Below are 23,779 nucleotides of genomic sequence, written 5' to 3'. Positions count from 1 at the left end.
TTGTAAGCAAGTGTTTGAACATGTGTTTTTATTACAACATACCAGAACCATGCGAACTGTTCATATAAAGTGAAGAGATGGGGTGGACAACTAGTGGCAGTGTGCAATTCTATGTATACTCAATTATATGTGGTAAATATGAGATGAATATTACCTTTATTCTGGTCAGCTCTATACATATATATATATATATATATATATATATATATATACTTGAAGCTGCTCTTATGACATTGCTAATTGTCGGCTTTACATATATAGAAGACAAGTTTAAGCGTTCTAAAATTAAAAATTGAAACTTAAATAACCATCTTGATGAATGACATACCAATATTTTGATAATTTAATCGGAGGCTAACGGGTGCACCTGAGATAATAATGATACATTGCGGTTTCTTAAGATCCCGAGTTCACCCACTCTATTTATCTCCGTACCTGCCGAGCCTCGCTCGTGTTTACTCGTACAATCCTTGACTTTCGCCCCGCGATAACGGATATCTGAGTGATAACGTTGCTGAGTTGTTGCCCTTGGTGCGTTCAATGTGTATATGAAAGGGAAACTATCCATATTCAGTTATTTTGTTATCTATTGTTTACCATCTCTTTGCATGTGTCATGTTCGGTCACATAAGGGGTGGGATTAGGCTGATTATGAATTTGTAGTGAAATGCTATTTGTTTTGCAGAAAAAAATGCAATAATAAATGTTGACAAGCTACGTTATATTTCTAATTTAAAAGAAATAACGGACAACATAAACGGTCATTCTATAATTGTGTAATTCACTTCATAATAATGAGGATAAATCTCAATATGTTCACATTAACGGCTGTTTGTATTATTCTATGTATAACAAAAGCTCAAGGTAAGATAGTTTACACTTATATTCGTAAATAACATACAATATAATTATGTGATAATTAAAAAATCAATATCATGCATATTCTAATATTTGCTCATGTTAATTGGCTGTTTTTACTGCTGCTTCTTGGACATCAAATACCCACATGTTAACAAATGAGTGGCCATTAATTAATAACAAAATATTGTTAAACACTATAATCTGAATTTTGATAGGTATACAGAACATTTTTACATGGGTATTATATTTATTTTTGATAAGATTTGTTTGTTCTTAATAAAACTTTTTCACCATTAACCTCACTGAATCCTTTTCAAAATCAGAAGGTTATCTATCGTGTACTTAATGTACCGTAACTATGCCATATCAAAATTTAATGATATCTGATCTTTCTTAATGTCGTTCAAGAGCCCTTTGAGCTACTGAGTCTGAACATGAACGTTACAATTATATATTGTCATGGTTCACATTCCAATAGGTCACTGGCAAGTTTTTTAAGCGTTTGATTCAACATAATCATTCTATTTGGTACTTGTAAATAAAACGCATTGATGTGCAACGGATTTGAATATATGTATATACTACCAAATGTTGCAAATAAAGCATATTTTAAAGAAATGATTTAATATACGAAATAGTTCTCCCCATCGAACGTATGATAGAGAATCTTTTTAGGTTTCCGCTTGAACAAAATAGGAAAAAAAAACAACTTATTTTGAAATATATTTTTATATCGACGGTTATCACTTTCAACACAAATATGAAGCGTTATCATTGCATGTGCATTGTCACCCAAAAAATGCCTGTTTTCACTGCAGTTAGTTTGAAAATATTATCTTTCACTTCGTTTCATGTTTATTTCTTAAGTATCTCGTTTGAAATCCTTCATATAAGAAATGAGATTTTCGTTATCAAATTTATCACTTTACAATGCAAGGTTTAGGCTATATCAGGAGGACAAACTTCATTACGAGCTTTAACAACTCTGTTCACGGTCATAAGGTGGATTAAACATTTCATATTTAAAAAAAAAAGAATTTCGAAACAGAAGAATAAAGATGTATTATTTATTTGATTTTTCTTTTAAAGAAAACCGCTTAAAAACTCTTCCCGGAAAAAAACAACACCTTTTTAAACGAAACACTCAACTCCGTTATATATGCGTCAAGAAAATATATATTCAAACATTAATTACATAACATGTTATTCACCTGCAAGTACTGGTTTGTATTAATTTGTAGCATATTGATATTGAAAATAGTGTTTGTGGCAAAATGTATTACTATATACCGTTTTAATATACATGGTTGTATCATTACTTCCTAAATGGCCATTTTCTTTCATGTTTGACTAATACTTTTCGTGGACTTACTTGCCATGTTAAACTTTTTTAAATTGTGAAAACCAAAACTAAATGAGCAAATGTCGTACACCATTTACTACGACTATCTTATATGACAAAATTTACCCTCAGGGACAAATATGCAACAACAATGATTTGGCCCTGATGAATTTTACAGTAAATAATTGATTCATTAAAAACGAATGAGTAAAAAGGTCATGAATACTCAATAAATATATGAAACGTTTCTTCGCGGCACACTGTTTTCATAACGGATTGAAATGTTCATGTCTTTTTTACCTTCTCTTTGCATGAACACGAACACTATAAATATTTTATGACAATCTGGATCTGAACATTTATAAGAACACACAATTATCCGATAAAGGAAAAATTAATTGGACAGTTGTAGAACGTTTTCTATTATAACTACATTTATAACAAAGCTTTACTAGAATATTTTATTTTTTTGTAATTATTGTTTTTCTTTTCATTGAAACCGTGGATATTTCTTCGGCGTTTAAAGCGATATAATATAAAACGCTTTATTATTGAGTGAGGCTAAATCACTAAAATCATAAATCACTCAACAAAAGATCATCAACTTAGAAAGTATTAATTATATAGTTGTTTTGTCTATTCTTTGAACTGTACTGTACATGAAGACCAAATTATTTTTTATTATTTAAAAAAGTAGAACTACACTATATAGCAAATGTTTACGTACAAAATGTTACTTTGCTTGATCTGTATATACTTTGTACTTATTGTTTGAATAAATGAAATGAAAAAAAAAACACGACAGTCTTATAATAGTTGGTTTGATATACACACACAATTCTTTGTTTTCTCGAAATTACTGCAGTATAATACCGCTTAGTGAATTCCACATGTTTAAAGGACGTCGTAACTCAACCGTATGCATTTTATATAAAATGATCATTTTCTCAAATGCCATATTAACACGTCATAAAATACCTCTGGGGCAAATTTGCCCACGTGGGGCAATTTTTAACTTTGAGCAAATGTTGGGCATATTAACGCCAAATAAAGTAAACTTGTCGAAAACGTATTTGTTTCACATTTCATACACAATGCAACTGATTGTTGTGACCTTTTAAATGCGTATGATTTTGATAAAAAACAAGGCAAATATCGATATTGCGCCGATGTATATCAATATGTATCACTTCTTCATCGTAACTCAAAACAGTCAGATGTAAAGATGTTGCAAATTTTAAAATATTTTTAAAAGACTACTCTCTTATGAGTCCAGTCGACATATGAAATGTGTAAATGTTTTGATTGTTATATTCATGTCTACTCTATGTCATTTAAGTCCATATTGGATTTATGTTCTATATACCATAGCGCTGGAATGAAATCGTTCTTTAACCAGCGCAATATTCCAACAATGATCTCCCATGGTCTCTGTACTTACACTACCTGGACTTAAGCATAGTTTCAACTTTCAGTTTTTATTTGATTGCTTTGCCGTACTATTTGGAGTATAACATTATCTGAAGATTTTGAATTTGTCATAAAGTAAGGTTAGTGTCATGAATTGCAACACGATATATAACTGCATGAGATATTGGTAATATTTGGCGTTTAATAAAACCACATCCAACAACCCTCCCCGCTAACCAAATATTTTGCACGATTCACTTCAGGTCAAGGACCAAGTTGCCCCTGGGGCTGGCAGACAAAACAGGGGGACCCAACATGGCCCTGCTATCTGGTCACCAACAAGATACAGAGGACCTTCTTGGAGGCTCAAAAGTTCTGTCATGCTATGGGAGGATCGCTACTCAAGATTGACAGTTTGCAAGAAAAGGTAAGACAGTTTAGTTGGACAAATGTTATATAAGTTCGGATTTAGAATAAGCATTCGGATATAAGCATATGAACATGTCGACAGTACATTTCTCTACAAAATCTCATTATAAAACACGATTATACGGATCAGGAGTAGACTGTATACATAATTTTATTTGTAATCGTTTCTTATGACTTTTTGTGGAGTTGATTTGATTTTTTGTTTTCTACTTTGGCAACTAATTCAGCAAGTCTTTGTCAGTTACTTATTGTCCAGTATAAACATACAGTTTTAAAAGTTACGACTTGATAGTGTTAGACTGTTTTACCAAGACAAATAATCGAATGAATATAACTTTTAAATGATATGACGTCAAGAAACCCGTTTTCACCTCAAGAGTTTCTTTATAGATCTTACTTAGGCTGTGAGAACAGTATCATGAATATACGTGTAAGTGTGCTGCTCAAGAAACTTCTTGCTTGTGTATTACCTGCAATATGTTCGTTTTTTCTTACATTTTATGGTCTTTTACACCTGTCACTACTCTTTATGTTCAAATGATATATTTACGTATACTCATATTACTAAAGCAGGAACAGTCTTTATAATTCATTCAGTTTAAGCAGCCAATAAATATGAATGATTTAGCGTAATCATATAAGTATCTATCATGTGTTTCCGGTACGGATAGAAAAACCCGACCCGAGGGCACGAGGCTTGCCGAGTTACCGGCAACGCAGCGTGCCCGAGGGTCGGATTTTTCGATCCGGACCGGAAAAACATGATTGATATTTTTTCTTGCATATATATCTTAATTTATCAATTTGTGGAAAAAATGACGTAGAAAACGAACTTTGGCACAATTATACCAAAAAGCGCGTGCGGCGTTGTTTACTGACGTCATAGAGCGCAGAAATTTTAAATTACTAAAAAGAGCGTTTTTTTACGATTATTTATTTTCAATTTTAATTAAAAGTCTTGCAAACATATGTATTTGATTGCGCTGTATTGAAATGGCATAATATATTTTTCATAAACCATACAATAAAAGAAATAAGAAGTGACGCGTTGTTGCGCGTGACTCACCTTACATGGGGTATGTAAGATGGTTTTTTCCAGCACTGGTCACATGGCCGGAAACACTCGTCCGGTATGCAAGAATCTAAATGATAACATTTGTAAATCAAAATAGTTAATGGGCATAATTGCTTTAATGCATGCATTGGTTTTAACATAACATAACATAACACAAAGTTTATTCTGATGTTAACATGTACAGCTTAATTATTATCAATTACACATTTTTCAAACATACATGTAGGTAAATGGTATACAGTCAAACAATAACATAGATAATGATACAAACACAGAAAGCAGAATAATAAGTGAATTGACATGAGAGTGTATAATATAAAATGTAACATATCACACAGGAATGTTGATTGAAGAGTTTCTTACTTTATTTGCCTTTATCAAATAAGATGCTTTTTTGTGTAGTTAGTATTTTTTCGTTGTATTCAGCATGTTTACAAATTTGAACATATTCGGTCTTCTCCGATAATACAAAGGAATACAAACAGCAACCGTTTCTTTGTTTTGATATAAAACATTAACGTCCTATTTCAGACGTGGATATTCGGGCTAGTATCCAACTATCAGAGGTATTATCCCACCCATCACGAGTGGTGGATTGGTATGGAAGACAACGTAGCGCAGACGGCACAGATCTGGCTGGACCAATCCCCCGTCACTCAAACATTTCTGTAACCTTTTTATCGTTCTAAAGTCTTACATGTATTTTATACAGAGAGTGAAAAAAAGGTCGAAAAATAAAAAGTAAAGCATTTTAATAACATCATAATATTTAAACACTGAATCTGGTCCATCAATATTTTAGCATTCTTATATAGGATCCAAACCTTGTGATAAACGAAAAAAGCAACCCAGTATTTTAGGAATAAGGTCCTTAGTTGATAAAGATAAATTCTACAATCTGCAAGGCATTTGTAATAAATTTGTAAATATCAAAACATACAAATTCTACATATAAACGTATCGCACAAAAATAAAAAATAGGCTGGCTACAAGTTCTAAAAGCATTAGTTCCATCGCTTCCAAGGCAATGTGTGTTTGTTGTTGTTGTTGTTTATTTCATAGAGATTTTCGATTATTTAACAGTTAGTACAAAACATATATATAAACCAAGCAAAGTAACATTGATGCGTTCATATTTTATATAAATGGCATGTCTCTTTCATAATAAGAAATAATTGGATCGATTTTATAATCTCTAAAACTATACAATGTCATGTATGGTCTTATTCTTTGTTGGGGACCCAAAGCGCATGCTCTTGTATCAATAAACTTTATAACGGATTGCTGGATGGGAAAAAGATTGTAATATCCCCTCATATTAGGAAATATTAACATAGTAACAAGAGACAACATGCTATCCCCCATTCCCGGTCAATGCCGTATGTATTTAATTAAGCATATAGGCAGCAAAACTCGATACTCGCTCCTAGTTCAGGAGTATTCGCTCCTAGTCCAGGAGTACTCGCTCTTAGTCCAGGAGTACTCGCTCCTAATCCAGGAGTATTCCCTCCTAGTCCAGGAGTATTGTTGAAACGCCGAGATCTAAAATGATTAGATTGTCTTCGATTTGCAAGATAAATGGGGTGGTTTTAAATCCGTATTTTAGATATTAATATGTAACATCTTTAGAATTTAATTGTTCAGAAAAATTATAAAAAAAACTATTTTGACTTCGGCTGTCCTATGCAAAATACTATTTTCATGTGACATTTATTGTTCTTATTGTTTAGCCAATGGGTACCAGGCGAGCCCCAGCATTATGACCCCGCCAACAAGTGTGTGGAAACACTGAATGGAAATCTAAAACACCGGAGTTGTGACACCAATCAGTACTTTATATGCGAACGGGCTAGAAGTGAGTTGTTTCATATAGGGAAACTGCACTAAGTTACCATGATCATGACTAAGTATGTATAGATTGACGGCACATATTATTAATATAAGTTGTATACCTTGATTTGATGGTGTTGTTGTTTTTGTTTTGATGCAAAAAGGAGATAGGATTAATTGATTTTGCCTACGTAAACCTCAACATATCACCCCAACGTTGTAACCAACATAAACTGTATCATCTTAATACGAGGGACTCAATCACCTGGTAAAAGTATGGTCGGAAAGAATTGTTCGATTCTTTCTTTAATTACAACTTGCAGCAAGTGTTGTATGGTGTGACGCGACGAGGGGCTGGGAGGCAATTGGAAACAAGTGCTACAAGGTTACACCAAAACTTCTTGCCTGGGACGACGCTAGGTAGGGCATAAGTGTAAATATGTTTGTTATCTCCACATGTGTGTGTGTGCATTGCAGCTAGTGTTCTCTGGTGCGATGCAACACGAGCCTGGGAGGTTATGGGAAACAAATGTTACCTGATCGTAAGAAAGTCGCTAACATGGGAGGATGCTAGGTATCCTAAAATATATAAAAAGCAGACGATCAAGTTCACAATCAATCATTATTTGTACCGCTTGGAGCTTTTCTTGCACGTATTCGGTAAACTTAAAGCACTACTGGTTACTCATGCGAAGCACTAACTGATATTAGCACAGTACACTAGTATCCAAATACAGCGTTAAGTATTACACTGACACGCATTATGTATAGCAAAAACAAACATATGCAACACCAAATGTAGACTCTACATACAGAATTAAACTTTTAGACCTACACGTTATATTCTGTAAAATTTTGCCTGTGTATTTCAGTAACTAGCCGAAACATAACTATAGAAACCATACATAAATTTACCTTATCTTTTGAAAAGATTGACGAGTTGCTCATATGCATTTACAATTTGTAACCAGACAGTACCGTTCGAAATAAAAAAAAATACACGTATGGTATTGTTCCATTGTTCATATTGTAGAGCTAACTGTCAAGCGAATAATGCAGACCTAATGGTAATAGAGGATGACGAAACGGAGCAACATCTCTGGGATTTCATTGAGGCAAGAAGAGCGGACATGTGGATAGGTCTTCGGGCAAAACCGGTAACTTGACTGTTATTTTAAGCTCCCTATTCAAAACATCCTTCGTAAAACAAATCACCTTTATCTCTTAGACTGATTCATTTGACCAACCGAGATAACGTTGCTATTATGAAAATCCCGACTATATTGTTATAAAAGATCGAAATTGACAAGGACCTGGCTAAACGCTATTTTGAGAATAAGCAAGGTTGTAAATACTCCTATATTTGCTGATACATATTATGATTTGTTTGCTTGTATTGCCCTAAAGCAGCTGTTTTTGACAACTGACTGATCCTTTGGCATAATTTGAACGAGTTTCCTGTTTGCAAAGAGAATACCTTTCAGCTGCAATCCTTTAGGACTCGATTTCGATTGTTTTATCTTTTATAATAGGCACCATTCGGCTACGCTTTCAAGTGGGTGGGAATAAGCAACAAAGACTTGGACGTCCTACATGCTTATTGGCTTGGAATGCAGACCACAAACAACGCCCTCCAGACTGTTGTAGAGTAAATATGATTGACATTTGTATTCGTGTGTTGTCTGTCCCGTACTTTTGTACATTGTGTGACACTGGTTTAGTGTATGTCCGGCATTACATTGTCTTTAAACAGGGACATTGTTACTTGTTTGGCTACTGGGTTTGTCCGTCTGACTTCCATTTACTGTACAATACCAGATTCATGCTATGGTCCTCATTCTCCTCCTTCTCCTACTCCTCCTCCTCCTCCTCATCATCATCATCAATCATTTAACATCATTTATCAATAACATCATTTATCAGTAACATATTTATCAACTACATTAGCAGCATGAAAACCGTCGTCGTCGTCATCATCATCATTGTTACATTATACCTTTATTTCCCGCAGTTCCAATGGTACCAATGCGTGTGTGATCGCAAACCACTCAACAGGTGTAGCCGGAGTTCGGAATAATTGGCAAATGATGAACTGCGGGGTGCCTGCATTCTCGATCTGCCAGAAGGAGCAGGGTAAGAATTATACTGTCCATAGTGTGCATTTTTAATGAACTCGACTTTTCGCACATAAATGAGGTTGCGAATATAAAACTAGTAAAAGATCGATAATAAATTAGTTGCATTTTCCTAAAAATCACAAATATAATCAATAGAAAACATTAGAAATTAAAACTGTTACAATGGACAGTTTTTACTTATTTCTTGTAGCAAACAGATTCGTGGTTGTGAATTAGAATTAAGCAGATTGTTTGCGATGTCAAGAATAGTTATAGCTTGTTGTGACTTTTCACATTCTGATTCACCGTGTTTTAGTTTTTAAATCTAGTACAGACAAAAAAATATAAACCGGGTTTTTTCCTATTCTGTTGTCTTTATTACTATACATTCACATCGATATATAAGATCCACCGGCAAATGTTGATAATGTTTTTTTCGTTGATGCTCTGACTGGTTTCAAAAAGAGAATTCAAACTGTATTAAATAGAGATTTTAAAGATATGCTTTAAGTACAGATATTGTATCAAGAAATATCAATGTAGTGATGAAAACTTCATAACAATGCTCATCTTTTCAAATCATTACTCTTGATATACGTCTGAGTAAAGTTCAATTTTAATATTATAAACCGTACCCTTTTTCTGTCAGGGCGATGCGCGGCAGGCTGGATACGTAATGGACAGAAGTGTTACCAGATCAACAACCGGATTAAGCTCTCGTACAGCTCCGCGGTCAACTACTGTCAACAACAAAATGCCATCCTACTTACAATTAAAACGTAAACTTGCGTTCATGATACATGTACAGATACAGTCGATTCCCTTTGACTTGAACTCCCAGGCACCGGCGAATATACATCGAGCCACGGGAAATTCGAGCCAAGTGGGAATGCTTACATTAAGTTTAAAGAAATTGGTCCTTTACATCCAGTTCGGGCCAACGGGGTTTGACCATATAGTTTTGCATAAGCTAAGTTCAACTCTATTGAAACACGATGAAACAGCCAATGCTTTCTTTTTAGTGTTTCACTTCTTGTTGCATTGATAATGTTGTTTTAATAAAAACAAAATTACAGTAGATGTTGTTTGCTTGTAGCATTAAAGAAAAGGGATATAAAAGACTTAGTAATGCTATACTTTAAATGACATTTTTTTTGCAGTATTAGCATGTAATTTCATATTTTTGTATTTCTCTGTTGTTTCAACGCATTCCTTTCACTTATTATCTCCCTTATTTCCTTTTAGGAACGCCACACAACAGTTTATAAACAGTCAGATTTCTGGTTTCGGAGCCCTGCGTGTAAGCGCTATCTGGCTTGGCCTATCAGGTATTTTGTTTTACATTATTTTGAAGATTGTTGGTGCACATTGATGATGGCAATGTTGACGTACAGTACTTAAAGTCAACGGTGTCGCTTTTAATATGTGTTTCTTAAACAATATTGGAAACACAATATAAATGTTATACTCACATAATAACCGCATATGCACACTTTAGGAAACATCAAATATTGATCACTTCTAAATATGCGTTTCTGGCACAGTGGACTTGGAGCGAATAAAGTCAGTGAATCACTAGGAAGAGGGCCCGTATTCAGTAATGAATCAACAAGTCTGACTCAATATTTATGCGAAAGGCTACAGAAACAAGCTCAGTAGCAAAAAGTTTAAACATAAATGCGGTTTAATGGTACTGGGTAAACGCCAAAGACATAGAACATAAAATCACAAACAAGATTTTTTTGTTAAAATGTATCATAAACGGAATGCTGGTGAAAGTAATGCAAATGTAATGCTTAGCCATTACAGACAAATGTTCTCACAAAAAGGTATATCAACGATAATTTATGACATTTTATTAAATTATTTATGTGTCTGTTTCTCAAACACAGGCTGAAGACGATAAATAATTAATCAGTGAATCATACAACGATTGTAAAAAAATATTTTGGTATGTTTACATATCTTTTTATTGATTTAAACTCTGCCTTATATAAATATATTTTAACATTGTTTCCTCTGCAAACAACGGATTTTATTGGCTCACTGAACTTGGTGCTACTAACGGCGGTTCCACTGAAACAGTATGAATCTGTGTAAACACATATGTAAACACAAAAGAGAACACTCTGTGTACAAACGTGTGTGTGTGCGTGCGTGCGTGTGTGCGTGCGTGCGTGCGTGCGTGCATGCGTGCGTGACCACATAAGGAGACAATATGAACTGTGTTACAGACGCGTCTATGGCTCAGTGGACTTGGAGTGACGGAAGTGGATTCCAGACACCACCTTACCAGGATTTCGACAACCTTGGAGGTCAACCCATGACGGACCACACTGGTCTCGACTGCTTTGTAATTTTTACAAGTAGGGCATATTTTATGTTTTATCATAATGTTTTAAACTTCCTTTTAGACTGACGGACTGACTTAACCAAAGTTAATGTGTAGCTTTTGTATCATTTTTCTTACAGTTTTAACATCACGCATGTTAAATTCTGTTTCCGTGAATTGTTTAATGCTTTGAACCAAACGTGCATTTGCAAATATATAAATATGCCTGTGTGGTATGTCTGCGTTGTTTGTACGTTACGTGACGTAACGTTCACTGGTGATACGCGTAAGCGTCACGTCGGAAACTGACGTTGCGAACAAAAAAAACGTTGTTATCATGCATGTTTACGTTTATTACCGTTTCCTTTGCAAATTATGGACATGCATAACATAAGTACATTCATAACAATATTGAAAAAGCTTTTAATATACAGTAGAAATCAGCATTTTATTACGATGCTTAGGCTACTAAATAATATATTGAGACGGTGTTAAAAATATAAGTTTTAAAGAAAAATAAACTCAATAATACTGATAACACAAGCACACTTTGAAATTCATTTACACTATGAATAACGCATAAAACATACAAATGATTACAATGTCGCAATTTGTTTGAGTTTGTACATTATTATTACTTATAATTACTGTTCGAGGCTTGCCAGTATTGACATATGGACAGTTTCTGGCAATGTGACAGTTGCTGCACTTTTGCAATTCAGCTCGGAACAAATATAAACAACGGAATATGCTGGCACCAAAGCTTTGTGTAACTTGTCAATTTTATAATTGAGAATCGAACGTCCTCTTCTACAGAAATAATTTCCCATGATCACCCGTGTTCCAGCTTCATAAGTAGTTCTAAAATCATCTGTTTCCGTACTCAGTAATGTATACATTGCCTGTGCAACACGCAGAAGGTAATAATCGGTATCAACAGCTTTAACAGCAATAACATCCCCGCTGCTTACTAAGTCATAGATAGGTGTATGTTCGTACCCGTTATATTCAGTCTCAATGTTTGCGGTGTTACGTTGTATTGTTAGCTTTATGTTGTCAATTTGCCCAACATTGTTCCTGTTTTCACATTGCGAATAGTTACCGGTTATGCATTCGTCACAGTAGCACGAGAGGTCACGTACAGTCATTTGTGTACCACAAGTTGAAATTATTTGGTGTATTGTTCTCACACGACTCACAGGCTGGAAGTACTTTACCGTGTTCCTTGGTATTTCTTCGACGAATTTGAAAATTCGTTTACTGCATTTTGCGTTTGAAGATGGAATTTGTAATGTGTTACAAGCAAAATTGTAAAAATCTTCTGCTGATTGTATAACTACTTGACCTCTCAACACAGCCATATCAGCAGTCTGTTTAAGCAACCCACCTGCTGCGTCTTGTGGTCCCTTGGCGTGTGCAGTCTCGTAATAGTTTCTTATAAAGGGAACACCAAGTTCCTTGGTGGCAATGTTTAAACTGCCGAAACAATGGCGGCTTTTATATTGGGAAGCACATCCGTCAGTAAATTCATGCACTGTCTTTAAAGGATAGTTAATACTTTTCAAGTATTCGATTACGGATTGCTGGACGTAATATGTGAAGTGGTGATCATGTTTCAAATCTGGTGTGATATAACGAAAAACTGTTCTTGAATTTTTCGATCCAGATCCAATTTTCCGTCCTGCACATGATGCCTGTGTAATATAGTTACATGAATTGTCACTTCCGTTTTTTGAAAGTAAGTGCTTTGCATTTCTTTTTGCGTTGTGCATCGATAGTTTTCGGAAAAGTCATGTATTGCTATCAATCACGTCGCCTTCTGGTATGTGTTTCATTATAAACTTTGCCTGCTTGTTCTGCCATTCTGAATTAAATGGATGACGAGGGTATGACTTCAGAAGCTCAAGCATGTGCTTAAACAATGAACCAACTTTAGTAGTTTTCTTGACAAGAATAAGCTTCCGATTTAACATATTTGATTTACTTTTAACTGTTTGATATTCGTAGCGCTCCCACTCGATCTCGGGAGCCTGCTCACTTTCGTCCATCTCGTTTGGCGAGAACAGATATTGTGGAACGCCACACTTAACACACTTTCTATCCAGACAGGCCTTTCCGGGCTGTTCACAGAGTGTTCTTGCAATCATTTAGCACTGCGTTCGAAAACCGGATATCCACCGTTTAACTGTTCACTCTTTGTATTTCCATTGCGGAAATGTAGTGCAGTGCGACATAGGAATATATACATACATTACAATATGCATGTATATTTAAAAGAAGATTATCGAAACAAAACATTAAGAAATTCACAAGAGTATAAAACAAATTTAAAATATGATGGGTTATGAAATATATATAATTGTCACAGATTACTATGGACATTATATAAATCCAGTATATTACTGTAAAAATACTTGTACCTGTACCAAAGTGAAAAATACATGTAAATAATAAAGATATACATCTCAAGTGGGAAAATACCTTGCTTTGATTCTCCGTTCATCAGCATCAATCGCCTTGCGTATTCGTCTTTAATGTCGTTCAGAGTAGCCCATGATGTTACTTGCATCTAATTTTATAAAAATGGAAATGCATGTATACGAAGCAACAGGTTCGTGGTTATTGAATGTACATATGTCCCGCGGACATGTAAGAATGCATTTAATAGGAGATTTAAATTGTATAGATTGTTCGGTATAACTGTCCGTAATAAACTTTGAGACACACAATTCATTTTTATGTAGAATGTCCTTAAATCAGCGTAAATAATTCAGCCTCAAAATGATAAAATGATTATTACGGATTTGCGAACAACATTAGCCAGCCAGCCAGTTCGAAAACGCGCGGTCTGTTTTGCAGTAGATTGGTTGTTTCATTCAAAGCCCTTTATCTTACGGTTAACATTTACCATAGCTATTTATATAAGGAAGTAATCAAATAGCCTGATTTTACTAATGTACATTTTTTATATAAAATCAAACAATATTTTTATATAAAATGTACCTTTCACAATATGTTGTTGAAGTTTATGTTGTTACTTTTTTGATAATTCTTGTTCATGTTTGCGTCTCAATTGCTTTTTCTGCTTTTACAATTGTGTTCTTTCCGAATTACTCGCAAACGCCGGTGGTTTGTCGAAATCTGAAACAAATTATACAATGTTCCTTTTAGTGATTTAATCACGCACATAGATAACGATGCTATTTATATGATAAGCCTACTGTTCGTATCCATAATTATTAAGACACGTTTTATTGACGCAGTGTGACGTTACGTTACTATCCCATAAAATTTGGGCAAATTCGAGCCAGTGCGACACAGTATTAGTTATGTTAAACACTCACTTTCTGTTGAAAACGGCTGATAATTGGCAATTTAATTCCTAAATAAATTTACAAAATTACGGTACAAAATCAAATAATATTCCTATTAAATGTTCATATGAAATATGACTTAAGATTTAGCTCTGCCTTCGTACATTGTCATTAATTTGAACGTTTTCGTACCGTTTTGCGACATGCGTTTTGAATTGTCATTCAATAGTTAGCGTTATGTTATACAAAATAAATATATCACGATAATCCTACTTAAAATTACAATCACAATATCTAATTTTTAAACTTATAACTTAACTGGTTAGATTACAAATACGCCAAGTTTATCCGTTTTTTGATATTCAAACGTCGCATAAATCTAGAGCGGACATTTAGGTGTGTTTAACAAAACCATGATTTATGAAGGTGTTTCTTCAAATAATAGAACAAAGAAACAATAGGCTTGAAACGGAATGATTCACGGTTTCAATATTGAAAATTATTTTGTTAATGCTTATCATAAAAAGGCGTAGATAATAAAATAATATTCAACCGTTTAGAGCATAACCATACAAACGACGTTAGCGGACATCTGTAAATTAGAAACAAAAACTATAATTGTTTGATTATAAAGATATGTGTTCACTTATTATAAGCTGTTAAATTTGTTCCAGAATAAATACTCTCATTTTCTATTTACCATTCAATAATTAATAGCCTGTTCTGTTATTGGCAATGTAGAATCTGTTTGACCGTTTATTTGGCGCAACACATATACGTTCATATGTTGGAAACGATTTCAGCGATTTCCAAGTTAATGAATAAATACTCCCATTTTATGTATGACGTTCAACAAACAATTGACTATTCTGTAATTGAAAATGTAAAAAATGTAATTGAACGAATATTTGGGGCAACGCCTATAATTTCATCGTCGGATACCCCTGTATGCGACAGCGCTACCTGCTTCATCATCTATATAGTGTACCGTGGGTACTAACGGTGCTAACGTTAGGTCTAATTGTTATTTGTTTTCCAGACGACAGGAACGGGACGTGGATACAGTCAACCGGTTGTAACAGCGAGAACAACTCCTTCATCTGCGAGATCGGCCTTGGTATCGCTCCTACCTATCCAACAAGTCCACCTGGTGGTACGAAGTTAAATAATACTCAAACACGAGAAGAGCAATTATATGTTAAACCTATGCTGTACAATCGTGGTAAAAACACACCCGCAAATAAGTCATATGCTAAATATGCTATGTGCCAAAGACGCAATTCATTGTCGTTGTCGAGGATATATTCTACTCTATCAGAATAGAAAGATCGTTTTCAGGCTCAATATGTACCCTCGTCGACCACGATTTGGTCCAACTGAAGCACTACACCTCTGTCATAATTGAAAACATTGTTACGAAAGTTAAAGATGCACTTTTACCCCTAAATAAGATTTTCCACAATAAATCTACAATTAATTTAATATATCAAAAAGGACGAAAAAATGTCGAAAACAATGGTTCGTATGAAGGAAACCGATTTATTTTGCAAATAAGAAGCTGAAAACACCGTATTTCTACCTAATGAAACGATAGTAGATCAATGTAAATCTTTAAGCACTCACCAATCATTTAATATTTTTGTGTTTTCAGCTATTAAGTATACGTTAACAATCTTGTTATTAGTAATTAATATTTTCCATCAATGCATTATTTAGTGAGTAATTAAATGAATATCAGTCAAAATTGATGTTTGTTTAACATGTATTGATTTCGAATAAGAGAATCACTTTAATAGGGACAAAATAAAGGTCTTCTAGCAGAGGCGTAAGGATGAGTCAAGCTTTATAATGACATTAGACAGCCATTAGCATTATCAATACCTGGTAAAGAATCCTTTTTCTGACAGGAAAGAAATAACCGATTACGAATATCAGAATAATTCGAATCACTGGTAAAATCGTTCTACCTGATTCATCAGTACTATCAAACTATTTATATTTCAGCCTCCACCCAACAACCTGGCGTAGTTACTACAGGTAATGTGTATTACGTTCGTTTAAGCTTGTGCTGGTGTCTTAAATTATCCTGATCATAGTTTACCTATATATATTTACCATTTGACCGTCATGTACATTGTATGACAAATTGGACAGTTATTATACCCGAATGCATTTATACCGTTACATACGTACTACTTTCTTATAAACATGTCATCTATAATCCATTGTTTAACAAATTGCCCTGGATAGCTCAAATACGTTATATATTATTGAAATAATTTATTTAGTTATCAATCTATCTATAAAGCATATAACATATATGGTTTTTATTCCAGGTCTCAAGGTCATTGTTTTTTTTATATGTTATGTATGTCGAAAAATAGCTAATTGAGCTAATGTTTCTTGTTAACACATATCCGACTTTAAATAAAGATTCTTGTACCTTGCATCTCTTGTATCTTCTCTAGCAAACTGTATGACCAATCGTCATGTATATATGCATACAATATCTGTTACCAATGATCAACAGCCAATTTCGACCTAATATTTTACTGTGTGAATTACTAAGTGAATAGATTACAACAACATCGACTTTGTTCTATGTTGCTGTTAAGAGTTGAGAAATAGTTATAACGAAGAATACCATTTTGAAATAGTAGAATGGTAGTTTTAGTCATTCGCATGACCATTTAACGCACATGCATAATCAAACATACAATATTCATCATAACCCTGTCCATTGATGAAGTTCTCTAAATACTTAGGTGCAGCTTCATGGAGCAGCGAGTGTGGCCCCTTCTATGTGCTCGACTCTATTACTGGCTACTGTTACCGCTTCTCTGACCAATCCCTGAATTTCTTTATGGCGCGGTCGACTTGCGTTAACGACTCTGCTGATCTGGCTAGCATAACTAGTTTCCACGAACAGAATTTCCTTGCAAGTAAGTAATGTGTGCCAAAGCGTTAACAAAACAGTGTAGCAAATGACTGAATAAACACGTTGAACTAGCGATATGTCCGTTATGTCTTAAGTCATTTCTTTCATCTGTCATTATAAATCAAACTAAAAACTAAAAAAAAAGGGTCTGAAATAATTGGTTATTAAAGACGATATATGTATTTTCTCGCTGGAAAAGTGGCTTTATGTAATCAAATTCGTTGGCTGGACAGCTTAAGAATACGAGCTTGCCGTATCATATTACTATGAAACGATGCTATGAATAACTCCCACCTTTTCTTATATGCAATACTTTTCTTTATTTATACCAGTAAATATTTTGTTTTTGTTTTTCTTATTTCTTCTAGACCGCATGTTTGCATTCCGGTCAGTGGCTTTGTGGATAGGCGCCGCAAATCTTGCCCCAAACAAAGGATATCACTGGCTAGATGGATCTGGCTTCGGCTACATCAACTGGTCTCCTGGTAGGGTTTATATTAGCTCTGCTTTCCAAAAGTATATATTAAGTAAGAATACATAGATTTATATTACTCATATTGAGGCATAATGAGAACGTATGTATAAAGTATTCACAGCATTTGTTTCAACATGATATCAATATATTTGTAGTGGATATTTCTCGTTATCTGTAATGTACTTATGTAACTGCAAGCTATTACAAAACTAATATCATTAACTATATATTCCCTTTTCTTCGCAAAATTGTTAAACGTCAATTGCCATGGAAAGAGTAAGGTTTACTAGCAAATACCATGTTTTATATGTACTGTTGTAAGGCGAACCAAACAACTTCAATGGCCATGAGCATTGCACGGAGTTTGTCGCGGGAGGTGATAATATTGGACGCTGGAATGACGTTACTTGTACGAGTCAGCGCGGTTACATCTGCAAAAAGAAAAGCTCGAGTATGTGAACAAACTTCGAAAACAGTGTTAATAATCAATCCTCTGTAAAACAAAACCTAGTATCTATATAAGCGCTTCTTGGTCATTTGCTCGTTTGCCCTTCTGCATTTATAAAACGTTAATGCAAGAAATATGCAATTAATACTTCAATCGCATTGATTTACACAAAGATTGACATCAGGCAGTAGGCTTGAGAAGACCTCTTAAGTGGATGCCTTCTGTTTGTGTTTGATGTATTCTATGACAAGTTTGATACATTGTTTTGTTAAAACCAAGCGTGATCCTGAAACTTACATTTCAGTGATAACAACAACCGCTCCATCAACAACGCCAACAATTCCAAGTAAGTTACGTGATACAAACATCCTGTTAAAATTATGAACTGTTTTTACAATCAACGCTGATAAACCTTTTCAAGCTCGGCACGACATAATTCACATATTTAGAGCAAGCCGCGAGGTATATCAGATCTAGAACCTGTGAATACAATAAACTGACTCTGCATTTGGTACTGTGGGGGGCCAATGAAACTGCCTCATTATTGCTTATTCATGATTACGAGATTTGCCTAACCAAATCGCCCACTGTACACAACGAACCATAGCGTAGTGTGCATCAGGGTATCCGACGAAGGCCCTGTTTATGTTTCTTATATGTCTTCATCAAGGTGGTAAAATATACGGTTGCCCAAGTGCCGATTGGTACCCGGAACAGAACGTGTGTTGGTTCATCAAAGTCGCAAACGTCACGTGGGCGCAAGCACGTGCAACTTGTCAAAATATGACGTCAGATCTCGCAAGTATCCGCAACGAACAGGAACAGAACTTCATGTATAGCCTTCTGCCGTGTGAGTTTATGCTTGTGCCAAAGTTTCTTGAACTGTTATGCATAGTAACTTGTTTTGAAAATATATGCCAAAGATGACGTTCGCAGTTAAATCATTTATTTTTGCGCATGACAAATACAAATACCAATACAATACAAAATATCCTCGTCTTTCGTAACGCTTAATTTTGAAAGCTTAATTAAAACAAGATATATCTTAAACTAAAGAGCAGTGTAACAATTATCGAATATGTATATTTGCATGTCGATGTTTCAATGGCCTATTGCTGTATATGCAACACACGTTTCCAGTGGTAACATCCGTCAATGACCAATTCTGGATTGGGTTGACGGACGCCGGAAATCAGATGCAATTCCGGTGGACGGATGGATCACAGGTTGGGTACACTAACTGGGCCAGTAGCGAACCAAATAACTGGGGCAATAGGGCAGAGGATTGTGTGTCTATGCACGTGTGGCCGTCTATATCAAGGGTACATGAATATTAAAAAGTGTTTGGAATCTATATATTTAAATTGATTATACACATTCATAGTAATGACTACCGTTTTAAGGTAATAACACATGCCTTACAATTATCATATCATGTTATACGTAAAGCAAGGTGGAAAATATTGGGCACTGCCACATAGCGTCTACCACTGGTTCCACTTGGCACACGAACTCTTAGATCACACTGCCATAATTTATTATACTTGTAAGGTTTTACCTGTAAAACATACTGTTTTATTAACCTTTGAGAAAAGTGCGTTTTGTCGTATTGTGTCCATATATATTCGAACACTATTTGGAATAGAGGCATAATTACATTTTTACTCCTATTTTAAGTGTCACATTTTTCCATCTTGATTTTTTTATGTTATGTCCAAAAAATCTATACATTTATAAAATGTCGAAAGAAGCAACAAATGACTAGAAAGTGATTCCATAATTATTTCTTTAGTTTCAAAAATGCTACAGAACGTACAACGCACTTTTTCTATACTGTTCTTCCCGTTGCATTTTATTTCAAGTGCACATCACGGGCCAAAATACTTCACGGATATTGTTTAATGACCATTAAAAAGTTAAAGGCTCAACCACTCTTAGTTAAGGACCACAGTACTCCACCAATACTTCATATTATTAAACTGATTTACTCCACCAATTTTATAAGGGCCCAAGTACTCTTCCACTTTTATAAAAAAAAACACAAGTACGCCCCTACTTTTGTAAGGACACAAGTACCCCACCTCTGCTTTTCAATATCCAAAATTCTCGATCACTACTTCTTAATGTTAAAACTACGCCACTGCTATTTCTCACGGACCAAACCACCACCACTAACGCAACCCCTTTTGAAAAGGACCAAAGAACACCACCACTTTTGAAAAGGACTTAAGTTCTCCACCACTTTTGAAAAGAACTTAAGTACTCAACTACACTTGAAAAGGGCCAAAGAACTCCACCACTTTTGAAAAGTACTTAAGTCCTCTACCACCTTTGCAAAGGAGCGAAGTAATCCACCACTTTTGAAAAGGACTTAAGTACACCATCACTTTTGAAAAGGACTTAAGTACACCATCACTTTTGAAAAGGACTTAAGTACACCATCACTTTTGAAAAGGACTTAAGTACACCTTCACTTTTGCAAAGGAGCGAAGTAATCCACCACTTTTGAAAAGGACTTAAGTACACCATCACTTTTGAAAAGGACTTAAGTACACCATCACTTTTGAAAAGGACTTAAGTACACCATCACTTTTGAAAAGGAGCGAAGTAATCCATAACTTTTTGAAAAGGACTTAAGTACACCTTCATATTTGAAAAGGAGCGAAGTAATCCACCACTTTTGAAAAGGAGCGAAGTAATCCACCACTTTTGAATGCCAAAAGTAATCCACCACTTTTGAAAAGGAGCGAAGTAATCCACCACTTTTGAAAAGGAGCGAAGTAATCCACCACTTTTGAAAAGGAGCGAAGTACTCCACCACTTTTGAAAAGGAGCGAAGTAATCCACCACTTTTGAAAAGGAGCGAAGTAATCCATAACTTTTTGAAAAGAACTTAAGTACACCTTCATATTTGAAAAGGAGCGAAGTAATCCACCACTTTTGAAAAGGAGCGAAGTAATCCACCACTTTTGAATGCCAATAGTAATCCACCACTTTTGAAAAGGAGCGAAGTAATCCACCACTTTTGAAAAGGAGCGAAGTAATCCACCACTTTTGAAAAGGAGCGAAGTACTCCACCACTTTTGAAAAGGAGCGAAGTACTCCACCACTTTTGAAAAGGAGCGAAGTACTCCACCACTTTTGAAAAGGAGCGAAGTAATCCAACACTTTTGAAAAGGACTTAAGTCCTCCACCACTTTTGAAAACGACGAAAATAATCCAAAACTTTCGAAAATGACCAAAGTATTTTTTACGATCCAAAAAAATTCCCTAATTGCTATTGGTGACCAAAGTACTACATGTATATCACATATTAGACCACCAATGCATTTTAAGCATAGCTACTTTTTACGTACAAGATTACTCCACCACGAATTGTTTGTCTAAAGTATTCCAACATTAAATTTCAAATGTACCTCGACTCTTTTACCTCATTTTCGGGTTACTTTACCATTTTTTGTCAAAATTACTCTTCCACTTTTAGTAAATTACCAACATTACTCCATTTATCATTTTGGATTTCGTATTTCCCCAACATGGCAAGCCCCGAAATATGATATTTGTGTTCGATCTGAGGCTTTTACAGCCTTGTACGTAGAACTTAATGACTCTTGTCAACGACAATTTTAATCAAACCGAGAACTGCATTACATTGTTTTTGGTTGAAGGATCTTACTCCCAGAATGAATTATGTTTTTGCAGAACGGGGAGTGGAATGACGCCATTTGCGAAGACCCTGCCCAGGGCTTCGTATGCCGCCTCGACAAGGCCCTAGTCCCGTCTGGTACACCACAGATGGTTCGAAACAATGGCTGCACTGCATTTGTAAGACCAACATAATCAATTATGTTATACATTTCATGAATTGAAGGAAAAATACTGTTTTGTTATTGATTGTTTGGGGCTCAGGGCATTTTTTTCTGATCCTGGACTTTTTACTTTTTTTTTAACTTAAAATAGATTAGTGTCAGATCAAATGCTTGGAGACTCTGAATAAAACACCCCCCCCCCCCCCGTTCAATGTCAAATCTAGGAAACACAAAAGTATCACTATATTCCAGAAATATGTTTAGAGGGACATTGTGGAGGTTTAACATAATAATTTATATATTAACTTGTTTTTTTAATTTTAATAAGATGACAACATGTGCTTTAGACTGATGCGAAGGTATTTAAAAACAGAATTTTGTAAGCAGAGATGAAATGCATAAGAGAAGCTTTCATTCAGCATACTCTGTAATACGTAACATCCTTCAAACTGGTCAGTATCTAAATATGTATATATATATATATTACCTCTTGTTGAACTTAGCATTCAGCTACTTTTATCACTTTTAATAGCTCAGGTTTAAAACTGCATTGTGAATATCAAGTTCAGCTGCTTTAACATCTGGCTTTAAAACTCGTTGTTAGTATACAGTTGGGCTACCTTTATCATGCTTTTATATTCGTAGTATATTGCTACGCAATGACCATTGAGTTCAGCTTCCATAATCACTGTTTGATCCCTGTCGTCTATTGCTATGCAGTGAATATTGAGTTCAGCTTCCATAATCACTGTTTGATCCTTGGCGTCTATTGCTACGCAGTGAACATTGAGTTAAGCTACCATAATCACTGTTTGATCCCTGTCGTCTATTGCTACGCAGTAAATATTGAGTCCAGCTACCATTATCGCTGTTTCATCCCTGTCGTATATTGCGGCGCAGTGAATATTGAGTTCAGCGTCTATTGCTACGTAGTAATTATTGAGTTCAGCTACCATTATCAATGTTTGTTCTCTTTTCTCTTTTGGTACGTAGAAACTATTTAGTTAAGCTATCCTATTGTCGCTTTTTCATTTCATTGTCTATAGTTAACTTCAACTGTAGCGATTTACTACCTTGTGAATATTCTCTTGTTTTGCATTTTGCCATATCAAATATCTTCCCTTCCAGCCAGGGTCTTTTACCTACGGTCCAAAGTGTTTCAAGGTCTTCTCTGATGCTCCTGATACGTGGGATGTTGGCACTTTGAAATGTCAAGAAAACGGAGGACAGCTTGCAACTATCGCGAATGCGTAGGAGACCTTTGTATTTGTTTATAAAATTGATTACGTACAAATAAATCCTGTCATTAAATTAAAGTTATACTCTATCAGGCTTAATATCTAATGTGAATAACTAAATGTCAGCACCATAGTGTAATTTCTCTTACGTATTGTAACTG

General features: G+C 34.9%; 1 protein-coding gene across 2 annotated transcripts in view; it reads left to right on the top strand.

Moving 5' to 3' along the window:
• The first annotated feature begins 626 nt into the window (after positions 1 to 626).
• The window catches only part of LOC128233563 (macrophage mannose receptor 1-like), a 43,139-nt gene continuing 19,986 nt past the window's right edge, over positions 627 to 23,779 (top strand). The window contains exons 1-21 of one of the 2 annotated variants that reach the window (XM_052947296.1): positions 627 to 864; positions 3,877 to 4,040; positions 5,649 to 5,785; positions 6,848 to 6,972; positions 7,425 to 7,521; positions 7,981 to 8,104; positions 8,480 to 8,595; positions 8,959 to 9,080; positions 9,714 to 9,843; positions 10,310 to 10,392; positions 11,299 to 11,430; positions 15,750 to 15,863; positions 16,715 to 16,747; positions 17,476 to 17,652; positions 18,017 to 18,133; positions 18,446 to 18,574; positions 18,876 to 18,917; positions 19,242 to 19,421; positions 19,712 to 19,893; positions 22,274 to 22,396; positions 23,509 to 23,630. In XM_052947296.1, coding sequence (XP_052803256.1) covers positions 795 to 864; positions 3,877 to 4,040; positions 5,649 to 5,785; positions 6,848 to 6,972; positions 7,425 to 7,521; positions 7,981 to 8,104; positions 8,480 to 8,595; positions 8,959 to 9,080; positions 9,714 to 9,843; positions 10,310 to 10,392; positions 11,299 to 11,430; positions 15,750 to 15,863; positions 16,715 to 16,747; positions 17,476 to 17,652; positions 18,017 to 18,133; positions 18,446 to 18,574; positions 18,876 to 18,917; positions 19,242 to 19,421; positions 19,712 to 19,893; positions 22,274 to 22,396; positions 23,509 to 23,630 — 2,519 coding nt within the window. In that variant the 5' untranslated portion in view covers positions 627 to 794. Of the gene's footprint in view, positions 865 to 3,876; positions 4,041 to 5,648; positions 5,786 to 6,847; positions 6,973 to 7,270; positions 7,368 to 7,424; positions 7,522 to 7,980; positions 8,105 to 8,479; positions 8,596 to 8,958; positions 9,081 to 9,713; positions 9,844 to 10,309; positions 10,393 to 11,298; positions 11,431 to 15,749; positions 15,864 to 16,714; positions 16,748 to 17,475; positions 17,653 to 18,016; positions 18,134 to 18,445; positions 18,575 to 18,875; positions 18,918 to 19,241; positions 19,422 to 19,711; positions 19,894 to 22,273; positions 22,397 to 23,508; positions 23,631 to 23,779 lie in introns of both variants that reach the window. The other variant, XM_052947295.1, reaches the window with a different exon arrangement.

Source organism: Mya arenaria, chromosome 5 (genome assembly GCF_026914265.1).
Source record: "Mya arenaria isolate MELC-2E11 chromosome 5, ASM2691426v1".
NCBI classification, from domain to species: domain Eukaryota; kingdom Metazoa; phylum Mollusca; class Bivalvia; order Myida; family Myidae; genus Mya; species Mya arenaria.
This window is presented reverse-complemented; position numbering and strand designations above follow the sequence as displayed.